This window comes from Anoplophora glabripennis, unplaced genomic scaffold (assembly GCF_000390285.2).
Source record: "Anoplophora glabripennis isolate ALB-LARVAE unplaced genomic scaffold, Agla_2.0 scaffold54, whole genome shotgun sequence".
Classification (NCBI taxonomy): domain Eukaryota; kingdom Metazoa; phylum Arthropoda; class Insecta; order Coleoptera; family Cerambycidae; genus Anoplophora; species Anoplophora glabripennis.
Window position 1 is genome coordinate 690,800 of NW_019416241.1, and position 14,609 is coordinate 705,408.

At 33.0% G+C, this 14,609-nt stretch overlaps 1 protein-coding gene across 1 annotated transcript in view; it reads left to right on the forward strand.

The window, feature by feature from the left end:
* LOC108905162 (homeobox protein OTX1 A-like) overlaps window positions 1-14,386 on the forward strand; it is a 77,492-nt gene extending 63,106 nt beyond the window's left edge. The window contains exons 3-4 of the mRNA XM_023455908.1: window positions 5,595-5,767; window positions 13,751-14,386. Of these exons, the coding sequence (XP_023311676.1) occupies window positions 5,595-5,767; window positions 13,751-14,386 (809 nt within the window). The remainder of the gene's footprint in view (window positions 1-5,594; window positions 5,768-13,750) is intronic.
* Window positions 14,387-14,609: the final 223 nt, after the last annotated feature.

The following is a 14,609-nucleotide window of genomic DNA, read 5'->3' on the forward strand; positions in this document are numbered from 1 at the left end:
AGAGGGTGTTTCAAAACAAATGTCGGAAAAAGATGTGATTCTTTGGCTTATTCTAAGAATTTAACCATTTTCGCGATATAGAGCCTCAAAAAAATGTTTCAGAACTCAAATTTGCAACACGTATTTTTATTATTAGTAATACTCGTATTAGCTATTTCTAAGCGCTAACTAAATTTTTATTCATATGACAGTGGTGGAGATTTTAGGATTGTGTGAGGTTCTTGCCCCTAAAATCTCCGTCACTGTCATATGAATAAAAATTGAATTAGCGCTCAAAAGTAGCTAATATTAATGCTACGGTTCCTGACATATCGTCATAAACCGAATAAAGAAACTTTTTTTTTGACATCCTAGATCTTGAAAACGGTGCGTTTGTGGACCCATGAATTTTATTGCACGCATCATTTCTCGACATATGTTTTAAACACCCTGTATATAGAGCTAGGTAATAGTTTGGAGACTGACATTATTTATTTTACCAGTTTAGTTCCTTATTATTATTATTTTAATAACACCCCATTATTTATATAATAACAATCCATATATTTTTCGTCTAGTCGCAGTCGGTATGTTATATTTTCCGCTATGTTAACAGTAAAAGTTGCGTATCAACATCCACGATTATTTGAAAACCCATTCGGAAATAATAACTCGTACCTATTTATGTCTCAAATGGCTATGCACAAAAGAAAGAGAAACTTAAGATTGTATGACACGGCATATCCTGGTGCACATCGCATGTCACTGCTGCTGGAGTTGGGATGCTGAGCCGATTATCGGGGTGGTAGGTGCCCGTTACCATAGAGACGGTCTCTGAGATACAGTCGCCGCCATGAGACCTGCAACTTCACTTCAAGTGACTTATATTTCGATGAGAAAGAATAGTGGCGGTATTCCATCCGTTGTTTAATTAATTGAAATACGGTTGTAGTAATTTTAAGGACGGAGCTAACAGAGATTATTTTTTATGTAAGCTCTACCAAAGCAGTACAATAATTGGTGAAAAGGGCAACGATTTCACTGCTATTTTTTGTGAGAATAATGTGTTTTCACACGGAATCTTTGACAGCTAAGGTGTGTCCTATGTTATTCTGTTCGTACTTCTGTTATATTTGGAACTCAATATGGATAAAAATTAATAAAATTTAGTTAATAAAAATCACGTGGAATTAAGTCAAGAGGTCGAGAGGATCATAAAACTTTATTATTTTATCCTATCCACCAATCAGGGTATCATTACATAAATAAACACGAAGTTGATGTCCTCCCGAAATTAAGTAGAACCGTTCCATGAAGTTGCGTACAAATTTCAATAGTTAAATTTACGCTTTACTTGAAAAAATTAAACTAATTCAAATTAACTACAGTGTAAACCCTTTTTAACGAATCTTAAGGGACCGGGGATTTTTTTTCGTTATAAAGAGTTTTTGTTATATGGAGAGAAGAAGGAAAATAACCAAATTTCACCAATTACAGTAATAAAAATTTTTCTAAAGTTCTAATCTAATGAGTCCAGGCATCCATGCATGCTAAAAATCAACTCCAAAGACAAGATATTAACGATATTGTAAGAAATAATTACTCTGCGGAATAAAGCCTCGTTGTACAATATCGATAGCTTGTCTTTGAAGTTGTTTTTTAGCACACCTAGTCATTATTGTCAAATGCTTTAATCAACAGAACTTAAATTTTTGTGGTTTATTAATTGTTTTAAAATAAAGAATTATAGAAGCTTCAAATGGCAATTGTTGAAGTACTGAGACAATGCAAAATTGCATTAAAATTGTAGTTAAGATCAATGTTGATAGGCAGGTTATTCGACTAAAGTTTAATGTATCAATAAACGTTATTATAGCGTTCGTGCTCTCGCTGGGAAAGATTTAAAAATCCTTCACATAAAAATTAAACAGTGCTATAGTTTTTCCAATTAATTAAAGCATCAAATTGTCAATTTCTTCCGTTATTTCGCCCCTCGATAAACATATCAGTAATTTTATGTATCACTTCTCTTTCCGCTGTTCAAACATTAGACCTGTTAATACAAGGAAAGGCAATATAGCGGCGACAATACTCCAGGGGTCCCGCTCTTGTTCCCGGAGTTATATTATCGCTTGGGGTTTCCGGAACAGCCTCCGGCAATGAATAAGTTGGGTGCTAATAGATGTGCAAATATTGGCAAATTTGGGGGCGCAATCGAGCAGCTTCTGTCCTTACGGGCGTTTCGTTAATAAAATATGATTTTGTAAAAAAAGCAGTGGCTGCTAGAACATTAGAACTATTATTGACTATTGATTACACAGCCACACAGAAAAAAAAAGTTGGGTATACTTTTTATGCGACATATATTTTTCGTAGTAATTTGGCCTCCTGAACACGAATCTGGGATCAGAATTGGCCCATCACGTCACAATTTTTTCCTAACCTCAAAAAACTTGATGAAAATTTACTGGGAAAATTTGGAAAAAAATTTATTTCCACATCAAATAGTACATTTTTATGTAAAAGACTCTGCTGAATTCAAATCCACTGTCAGAATTGAGCTAGAACGTGTGGTTTTTTTTCTAACCTCAAAAAACCGAGCAGGAATCGCTATTTTCAAATTCTGAGCGGATTTTGACCAGATTTTGTATAAAGGGGTTTTTTGGGTCGCTGATTACGAATATGAATTCACATTGTAAAAATTCAAGATGGCTGATCCAATATGGCGGGTGTACTTTTTTGAAATCCACCGATTTCAGTAAAATTTGGCATCATAAGGATTGCTGGTTGATCTCACCTTCATTAATCACACATCTGGAGCCAGATTTTCATAAATCAAGGTAAAAGATTCCACTCCGTCTAAAAATGTGACTTCGCTTAAAAAAATGACTTAAGGACTCTACACATGTAATGATGTGTAGTGTGATGTGCTTGTTTCCATGGGACAAGACAAAAAAGTTTCTACTTTATTCTTTCATTTATTTAGTCGTGCATGGGCTTATGGTTTTCCAATCAGATTTTTTTAACTACTATGCAGTTTTCCTATGGCATTTAGATGCTTTTATTTCTTAATAATTTTAAAGTTCAAGGAAAAGGACACATTACTGCCACACAGCACATCACTGCATCTGCTTATGCCTTCAATCTAAAAATGTGACTTTGCCGAAAAAATGCCGCCTACTCGGCCTAAAATTATGACTCTGCCTACAAATTTTACCTTGATTTATGAAAATCTGGCTCCAGATGTGTGATTAATGAAGGTGAGATCAACCAGCAATCCTTATGATGCCAAATTTTACTGAAATCGGTGGATTTCAAAAAAGTACACCCGCCATATTGGATCAGCCATCTTGAATTTTTACAATGTGAATTCATATTCGTAATCAGCGACCCAAAAAAACCCTTTATACAAAATCTGGTCAAAATCCTCTCAGAATTTGAAAATAGCGATTCCTGCTCGGTTTTTTGAGGTTAGAAAAAAACCACACGTTCTAGCTCAATTCTGACAGCGGATTTGAATTTAGCAGAGTCTTTTACATAATTATGCACTATTTGATGTGGAAATAAATTTTTTCCAAATTTTCCCAGTAAATTTTCATCAATTTTTACTATTTTTCACAAGTTTTTTAAGGTTAGGAAAAAATTTTGACGTGATGGGCCAATTCTGACCCCAGATTCGTGTTCAGGAGGCCAAATTACTACGAAAAATATATGTCGCATAAAAAGTATACCCAACTTTTTTTTTTCTGCGTGGCTGTGTTATGACTATACCTCGCTATTTTCCAGTGTAACGGATAACAACTAAGAAATTCAGTCCGATAAATATTTTTATGAGTAGGTTATCTACGTCCAATAACTTTTTGTTACCAAATAAGTGTTTTTCCATCATCAATTGGAGGTCGAGGTGGAAATAATGGTTATTGTCTAATAATTAACATTTTTTGTGAATGTTTCTGAAACACGTTAATACTTTCCAAAATTGAATATTTTGGGTATAACTTTCAAATGCTGTTTGAGGAATTTAATAAATTTAAGTAAAAAGAATACAACCACACAAAAAACAGTTGTCTGCACTTTTTATGCGACATATTGTCAGAATTGAGCTATCACATCACAGGAACTTCCTAACCTCAAAAAACAGGTCACACACCTACCAAATGATTATTATCATTTTGGAGCTTCCTCAAAAATTAAAATCTAATCTACTTTTCTCTATACATATTGTCTTATTGCATGGGGAAGAGATACATGAAACTTTGTTTGAGTTAAAAAATAAAACGTTTGTATGATATATGTATATGTGGTGTTTAATGATGTATGTATAAATATGTATAAAACGCATTCTGTTAGAAGGAATAAGATATAGACCTGGCAATTTGGGATACCGGGAGCTATCCCTTGCCGTGTGATCGGAGCTAACTCAGATGCAAACTTATTTGTATGGGTCTATACCGACATGGAATTTAAAGTCAAATACTTATATCAGTATGCCATAAAGATTTCCGTTTGTGATTTTCTATTTGCTCTTCTTGTTTTCCTGCAATAATGGCCAACCGTCAGTTCTATATATCACCCTGTATGGTATACACATACATTATACCAGTACAAATCACTGTTAGACAATAATATTTGAGGTAGAAGTGTATTTATACCTATTCATTAATACAGATTAAATGTCATATAAATTTAGGAATAAGTCTACATAACACATTATTAAATCATTAAATAGAATAAGAAATAACGTCTTATGGACTCCATGACATCAGACTATACTTTTCTATAACTAGTAGTTCTACAAGCAATACAAAAGTTTCAGTTTCGGAATGAGCGCATAAATTATATGCTAGTAACTCGTACATAGATGAAGTAACTTTCTAATAATGTACCAACATCAATTATAACTTTAAATAATTTGAATTTTCTCACATTGAAATCACATCAACAACTTATATCTCTATTTTAGTCTACAGATATCGCCACTTTAACTTGGAAACTGTGAAGCTCAAACGTAACACAATCAATAAGCTAGTGCGAAGCTTGGGAAAAGTTGCACTCTGTGTTTAATATCAGAGCAATTCAATTAGTCATTGTTTAGTTAGGGTTGACGATTTTTTTTACGTTGACGCTCTCCCTTGTTTGTTTATTTCTCGCCTAATGTGTTGCAACGCTGTGTGTTGCAATAGGCGCTTCTGTTTGATTCCTTTTTAATATTATCGACCATAAGGAAAGTAATTTTATGAATATATTTCTGGGCGTGTACAACGTACCTTCTTTATAAAGTCCAAAGCCTGGACTGGGACCAAACTATGCTTTAAATCCGGATTAAGTTAGACGGCAAGTCATACAAACGACAAAATCATTCTGAACAATGAGCATAGAGAAGGACACAACAATATCTCCGCATCTGTGCAACATAACAATGTTATTTATTTATCCTTATTAGTGCTGGATAAAAAATGCGTCGGTAAATGAGAAAATAGTAACGCAATAAAAACTATAAACTAGCCTTGCGTATATAGAAAGGTTTAGCCTGAAATCTTTAATTGTTCTAGTAGGACTGTCATTGTTTTTTTAAATTTAATCCGAAAACTAACTGGCTATAACATAATTCTTAGTTTATTCCTATTTTGCAGGTGTGAATCCAAGAAAACAGAGGCGGGAGAGAACAACTTTCACAAGAGCCCAGTTAGACATACTGGAAACGCTCTTTGAAAAAACTAGGTACCCCGATATCTTCATGAGGGAAGAAGTCGCCTTGAAAATAAATTTACCGGAATCTAGAGTCCAGGTATGTTAATTTTTTCAGTACTTCAATTCAATTCTCTTAAAAAGTCATGAATCTTGGCACATATGTTCGCAAAAGGAGGCTTAACGTGTGCGACTCCATAATACCATATTGGGCCTATCGGTGATGGACAGTTGTCGCACCAATTTTTCCATATCAATTTCCATTACATTAACCCCCCTCGCAGCCGATAATAGATGTTTTATAGGTATCTGCATTGCCTGCCGAGGTTTTATAAAAGCAAGGGCGGGGTGTTTTACTGGAACAACCCCTGTTAATCCGGGGAACTAATGGAAAACAGCCCCCTCGCTGCATGTTCTGCCTATTGTGTTGTTCTATTGAATAAAATATATACAGTTATCCCCGTGCGGTGTCTCTACAGATTGCATGGGGAACCTCCCTGTGCTATTCGCCAGATTTGTTGCGTCGCTGCGAAAATGATTTTTTTAGATGCGGAAGGGATTACGGTGATAAATTATTTGGGAAATATACATAGATTCAGAAAATATACAAAAGATGGCACATAGTGCTGTAGCCAGAGGGGTCCAATTGCCTCCTTCATTTAGATGGAGCTACCCAAGTATTTTTTGTGTATTTTGAGCTGCAGAACACGAATTTTTTGGGTAGAAGTTTGCCCGGATGACAATAAGTTTTTTATTAACAAAAAACTTGCAATATACTGAAAACATAATTTTTGGCAAAATATTTTCTTGTTCTTTGACCCATTTAAAGAAGAAAATGTCTCTTGCAATTTTTTTGTTAAACGCATAGTTTTTGAGATAAACGCCGTTAAATATTCCAAACATGCGATTAACAATTTAATGAAAATTTGCAATATTACAATAATTAAAATTATTACAAGTTTAAAAAATAATTATTATAAAAAGACCTAAATTATACGATGTTACGCTTTTAATATAAGTAAGTATAAACTTTTTTATTATCGTTTATAAATAAAACTAATATAATTTTGCTAATTTTTTTCATATAAATCGTATAATAATGTTTACAAAGCAAATTAGAATTAACCAAACATTATATCTTTGATATTTCAAATTTTCTGCGCCTTTTTAATGTCATTTATTTTTAAAATTCGTTTGTAGTCGCGCTGCAAAATTGCACTGAAGATGTAGAATTATTAACGTTCATGTTACAAGATGAATAGCTTAATTAAATCAGATCTTTGCATTATTTGTCAAAAAAATAAAAGCCGAGAATTACTAGTACAGATAGCGGTAGAAATAAAATTATTCAGTCAGCAAATGTTCGTAAACACATCATGTATAATAGATTGCAAATTTTAACAAATAAAAGTAAGTATTTTGTGTTTGTAATTTAGAGAATAAAAACATATTGTTTTTTAATAAAACATTGTATGTATTATTATAATTACTGTATCAAAATATTCTTGAAATACAGTTATTTCACTTTTAGTGATTGCAAATAATTTTTATTTTTAGAAATATACATACATACAGAAACGTATAAAATTAGATCCACAAGGTAATACCGATAAATGCCTTATTATATTTATAAATATATAATGTACATATTAGAAACTCCTCGGGAAACAATAAGTAAATATTTTTATTAATACAATTAATCCGAATTGACTGATTCCGTAAATATATACATACATACTTTTCTTCTCTCTATATAATTATGTATTTATTTTTTTCCTGTTTTTGTTTTATTATATACATGTTTGATGTTTTTCTGTGATAGGCATTTTGTGTTGTAATGTATGTTCATATTTTACTTTATGTTCTTGAAACAAGTGTAAACTTATCAAGTATTGTTTATTCGTATAGCTTTTAATATTGATTTACTTTTTATCTGTATTTTCTACGAATAAATTATTATTATTATTATTACAAAAAATAATACCTGTAAGAATAAAAATATTTGAAACCTTTACAGAAAATATAAAACTATTACTTATTTACTGTTTAAATTTGTATAATAATTTTAATTATTGTAATATTGCAAATTTTCATTAAATTGTTAATGTTTTGTTCAGTTTTCATCGTTTCTTTGGTCTAGAAATGAAGAGTACGCGTCAAGATCGTGTATTAAACGCCTGTAAGAAGGCAACCGCCTGTAAGAAAGCAACCGCTCTCTTACATACATGGCCGTGCACCTTTCTGAACGCTCAATCGCTATTTGTTTATAGCTTCAAATAACAATGGAAAAAACAAATTTTCACACTACACTCATAATTTGTACTATTTAACGTGAACTTTCAAACGCCGTCAGCAGAATTACAGAATACCTATTCAATCAAAAGTTATTAACAATTGAAAATCGCAAAAATCGTATTTTTGGAGTTTTTAACGGCGCCGGCGTTTATCTCAAAAACTATGCGTTTAACAAAAAAAATTGCAAGAGACATTTTCTTCTTAAAGTGGGTCTTAGTTTTCAGTATTTTGCAAGTTTTGTGTTAATAAAAAACTTATCGACATCCGGGCAAACTTCTACTCAAAAAATTCGTGTTCTTCAGTTCAAAATACACAAAAAACACTTGGGTAACTCCATCTAAATGAAGGAGGCAATTGGGACCCCCCTGGCTACAGGACTAACAGCAGTGGATATTTTTCAACGTTACCATTATGCCCACTGACACTAAATTTCACGAACAAAAACTTTTAATTTTCCTTAAAAATTGTGGCAAAAAGCGGGAAATATACATTTAAATTCGAAGGAAAATGATCTCTTAACTATAAACATTTTTTTGATGTATTAGACATCTTAGAAGATGCACTAGAATAAGTTTTTTCGCGTATGTACGTACCGTCATTAGAACAATGGCTTTTTTTTTCTTAAATTGAATTTAAAATGAGCAAATTATAAAATACAAATGGTAAAAATAAAAGAAATGTGCTGCCGTTTATTTTACAAGTAACAAAACTACTACAAATCAATATTTTCTAACGGAAGAGGTAGCTTTTATTAGAATACAACTCCTTTTTTGAACTGGAATGATGGATAAATGAAAAGCTTATACCAAAATTACTACTTAATTCATGGAAATAAATAATTCCAGCTGCAGTGACATTGGCAATACGGGAATAAGGCTCAAGCAAATGTCAAATACGTGCCGACCTACAAACATGTGACATCTGATTCAATAGCAGTTAAGGACTGCTATTTACTTTTGGCACTGGTTATAGCCTTGGTCAATTAATCGCGTGATTATTTAACCGAACTATAACTTATACCAAAAGTACCTAGTAGTGTTAGCGTTTTTTTTTTAAGGCAATGGAAAATGCTATATTCTTATAAAAACAATCATCTGCGCTTTAAGGTGGTTAAATACAATTTTACGTAACTTGTGTTCACATGAAATTTGTAGTGCGACATCCAAAAACATGAGTCCGAAGTTATTGTCAATGTTTAAAAATTAACCGATTTAAAGAATTATTTTTATGAGACTATTTTAATTTTTATCATTTACATCCGCCTGTTTCTCACATTAGGTTAAGTATTTTCCTAATCGCTCTGTATATTTTAGTTTTCTTCAGCTTTATAGCTTACTGTATGTGCAACTTGCAGTTTTTTGTTTTGCTCCCAGTCAAATACGACAAACGGTATGATTTTTTTTGTGTATAGATGTATTTTCAGTAGAATTTAAAAATTATTACTTCAAGAAGCAAAACAAACATTTTGTTATAAGAACAAATCACAAAAAACTTGAAAAGCGAGAACGATATAAGTCAATAATACTTATTAATAGTGGATTGGACCTCCTGCGTATTAGATTGATTTTTGCTACGAAAGTTCCCACTGTTCTGCCAAGACATCTCTAGGTTATTAATCCTTTTTGCAGGGCATGCCAAACGTGCTCCATAGCATTCAAGTCAGGGAATAAAGCTGGCCAGATCTTGCTATTGATTACATTAGTTTCAAAAAATTCATTGACAAACTAAATCTAGACCATAGTTTCATATTGTAAGTAAAGTGTTGATTCTAAAATATTTCCTAAGTGGATTCTACTCGTCAGCGTTTTTTCAAAATTGCCATGTTTTTATTACTGTGTTTTATAATTCAGACCGAATCTTGGAAGATTTTTCCGATGGTCCACGTCTAGCAGAACAGTCAGTGAAACTGTTTTTGATCGCTTATATATATGTTGAATCGAGGTTCTACTCAGATCATGGTGGCATTTCACGCTCTTCTATTACAGTACTATCTTCAGTTGCTGTATAGTCAGTTTTGTCCTTTCTCCACCATGACGATAATCACAAGAATTTTTGCTGAAAAACCCCGGCTTCTATCATGCATATTGCCATATTGAACAACATTAAAACGCGTCAAATTTATTTAAGATCCACTTATGTATGGATTTACCTTTGTTTTCAATCTCCTTCTTCAGGTAATCATATTTTAATTTAAATAATTGATCCCATAAATGGAAAAAAATAACACATGTCACACTTGAACCAAAAAAACAAAACACTTTCAAGTTGCACATATGTGTAGGGTGATTAGGAAAGCCACTGACCTGAAGTGATGTACAGCAAAATCGTATGGTTTTTTTCCCACCATGTATAACAAATATATCTCATAATGACATAGGCAGTTCCAGTTCAATAATTTCCCTTGCGTCTAACACAAGATGTTCTAAAATCAGTTAACTTTTAATCATTTTACGGTAATTGAGAATGAACCCTTTTTTGGATTCCCTCTTCAAACGTAGAATAGATTTTGTATCATCCATTTTCAAAAACATAACAACAGTACAAATTTTATTATGCCACATATACTCAACGGATTTTCCCGTTTCATAACGAAATTCGTTTTTGCGGTGCTCCCAGTACTGCATTTCAGACATGACAGGCTGACAAAAGTCTTGTTTGTTATTATTAGACATATTCCGAAAACGCAAACGCATATGTTACATGATTTGCAGCATCATGTAGATTTCTGGGGTATTATTTGCGGTATTGCGACGACAATGGTACAATACTAGGGGCGGTTTATTTGCTTTCCCGTCGGTAATGATTCAATTTGGAACCCAGTTAGTCTTTTCATACGGCACAGCTGCTGTTTGTCTACAGCTAGACGGTCGGCAGCAGTAGTTATCGTAACATTTTATCATCGCGTAGGCTAAAAGGGGTTTTGCACAATCGGCGGCATCCCCGATTGATTTTATTTGTTTGCGAAAATAATCCTTAAAACTTTGCACGGGACAGTCAAGTTAAAATATTTTCGTAGTTCAGCAACCCGTTGTTTCTATAGTGCAATATTGAACTAGACAGAAAATGTTACTTTTAAACAAAAGGTTTTCTATGAACATCCATGTAGAGTCCTAATAAAAACGCATTTTTTATGTGCTGAGCAGCCTCTTTAATCCGATCTAATTAAAACCAGAGTTATGGGGATTATCAAAATAATTTTAAATATAAATGACATAGTTAATAAAAAAAGATCGAAAACTAAATCAGTCAATATAAAATGAAATCAAAATATGTATATGTCGCGGGCTAAGTACAGATTCAGCCTTTTTATAAAAATGCCTAGGCGTTTTATAAATTACTAGGCAAATTATAAAAATGGTGTGTAAACACATTTTTTTTTGCAATTTGACGGAAAAGTTTAGACGTTTTACAAAACGCTGATATGTTATTGTAAAATAAACGCAAAAGCCATTAATTTCACATTGCGCCTATAATAAAGTGAACATATTATTCAGGCGTATTATAATGGGACTGCTCTCGAGTTACACTAAATTAGCAGTGTTTTTTACTTATCACTTCAAAAACTTGGGTTTCGAGATGCTAGAAGATTCAGAACGGAGCTTGTTCAAATAAGTAACATGACACATATTTTAAACTTTGTGCATTTATAACACTTTTATTGTTAAAAAAATCAAATGAAAGAATTAGCATTTATTTTTTCATACCATATATATAATAAAAAAAGTACTTTTTTTTGTACGCAATATTATACGAACTAGCAATAATATAAATTGGTACTTCATGAAATGTTTAATTGATTTTTAGTCGTTTACAGAACGACTGAAGAGAGTCAACGATATTCTAAAGAAAATGAAAATTGAGATGCATTTACAATAAGACTTATAGCTATTCGAGTATTCAACGTTTTATAAAACGCTTAAAATGTTCAGTCAAATTGTAAAAAATGTATTCACAATTTATAAAACGCATAGGCATTTTCTAAAAAGTCTGAATTTGTAATTGCGACATATATATTTTGTAAGTTTATAACCAGGTTTACAATATTATAACATTTTAAAATTGAAAGAGAAGCTAGAAGAACAATTATATATGTATGCATTATTTAGGAAAATTATATTATTTTACCTTAGTCTGTCTGTAGTATCCGCTACTAAATCTTTGCTAGTACTTATTGTGGATACTCTAGATATAAGTACCCACAATTTTTCTTGTTTTCAGGGATTCAATTTATAATAATTTACGATATACATTTTCGCTATTTTAAAATAAGAAAAGTCATATATAGATTTAAATGTTAAAGTGTCAACGTATTTTTTATCACAATTTGAGAGAACAGAAAATGAAAACTACAGGTGGGCAAAGAAGCTTCATATTTTTAAACACTGGGCGTATAATTTTCTTCAAATCAATATTAAACATATAAATCCAAGTTAACGTACCCAAAACCGAAATCGTAGAATTCATTTTTAGTATGCCTAGAAAGCAAATAAATGATATCAGTATCCCAAAACATATTTTATAACACGCTAACTTTAAAGAGAATAGCGTCCTGGATTTTTTTTTGATTTAATACTGATTATGATTATTGTTACGTGTTACGTGTTCATTTTCTTACATGCACAATTTATACATGCACTGTTATTTATGTAATATTTTTTTGGTACTAACTTTATAATATTGAATATTTTATGCTATATTGGAATGTTTTTATTTCTACTAAATATTGTGTTTTATCAATAGGCTTAGTGCGGCGCAGAGTTTAACAGGACCGGAGTCAGATTACGAATGAAAATATAATATGTTTACAGAAAATATGTTGCAACATTACATTACCAAAGAGCAAGGCTAAGTAGAGGATAAAATATATAAATTTATATGACACTCGATAAACCTTAGTGTTGAGACAAGGCTTCTGTGGCATATTGAAAGTAGTTAAAACATATTACTACGTGTTTTCTTTAGTGAAACGGCGACGATTATCATTTAATATTAACTTGTGTAGGGAAAATGGCCGCTTAACGTCTACTGTTGACAACGGACAGTATCAGAAATTGTTGAGACATGAACTATATATTAATATATTTGCTGATAACTCCTGATATGTATCAGACAAAACTTTACATATGTTTTCTAAAATGGTGTATCCTGATTTTTTTCCAACGCACTTTGCATTTTTTCTTTTATCGTACTACTGACTGGGGGTATATTATTGGCATCGTATATGTATATTTTTTTGTACATTATCCATTATATCAAATTGTTCATTTAGGGATAGTCCATGTGATTCCAATTTACGGATTTACTGATCTTGGGGTTCTCTAGTTTGTTTAATGGAATATTGCTTGAAGGAAAGGCGCCTATAAGTTCATAGAAAGATACAGAGTCTTCAGCGCTGGACGAGGCATGACTCTTCAAATGTCTTGTCACTATAGTAACCAACTACTACAAGGTTCCGTAAATAACTGAACAGTCAAAACGCGGGTCAGCTGTGAAGGTCACCGACCCTTGCGCCGGCCCTGTTAGACTCTGCACGTGCACTAAGCCTATTTATCAATCAAACTTAATTCTATTCTATATTTCAATTCTATTTTACTACTTTTATTACGTAATATATTCGGCAAAATACATATATCTGCGTATACTACACAGAATCCATACCACACACAAACACTTGATGAAGTGTCAGACGGAAATGCAAAATAACCCATAGAACAATTCGTTCCTCACTACACCACTGCACACCCTATGAATTTGGTTTATCTATAACTAAAAATATTCTTTGTTGCAGGTATGGTTCAAAAATCGTCGCGCAAAATGCAGGCAACAATCCCTACAAAACAAAACGAACAACAGGACAGCCTTGGCGACGAAAGCAAAACCTAGCAAACAGTCACCTGTCCCGCCCGTGCAAACATCTGCAGCTTCGTCAGCCAATATTCCGACGGCGTCCAACATCATGACGCCAGCCACCAACCTCCCAACTCCATCGACATCGGTGTCGCCGCCTGTGAAGAAGGAATCTCCCCAGATCCAGAACTTCAAGAGCAACGGTAACCTGACGCCTCTTGGAAGTAACAATTCTAGTGTCATGACAACCCCCTCGCCCCCCATGACCCCTGGCAGCATTCCGTCCGTAAGTTACCAGCCAGAAAACTACAATTCTTTCAATTGGCACTCAAACGGACACAACACCTCCCCCCACCACTACTACGGACAGAACTACAACGCCGCTTATTACAGTCAGATGGACTATTTCGCCCAACAGAATTCTCAAAATCAAGTGTCATGCAATCACATGGGGGGAACTTACCATCAGATGAGTGCCTATCCTGGTATGTCAATGTCTGCTTCTACGCATTCACAAAATTTCAATCCCCGATATCCAGCGGACTGTAGTTTGGACTATTCAAATCAAATGGTTTAACTAAAAAAAGTCAAGCTTTCCTTTGAATCGTAATCGGTCTGCGTATTCTTTCCCACGAAATGAGAGTATCAGCGCATAAAATAAATAAGTTTTACAATAATTGACAAGTACCTTAGCAAGATATTCTCTTTTTTCTCAAAATATTTCGAATGTAGTAGGTATTTTGCAGAACTGTAAAACTTAGTTATGATAATATAATCGTTGGCGTTGATACTACTTATCC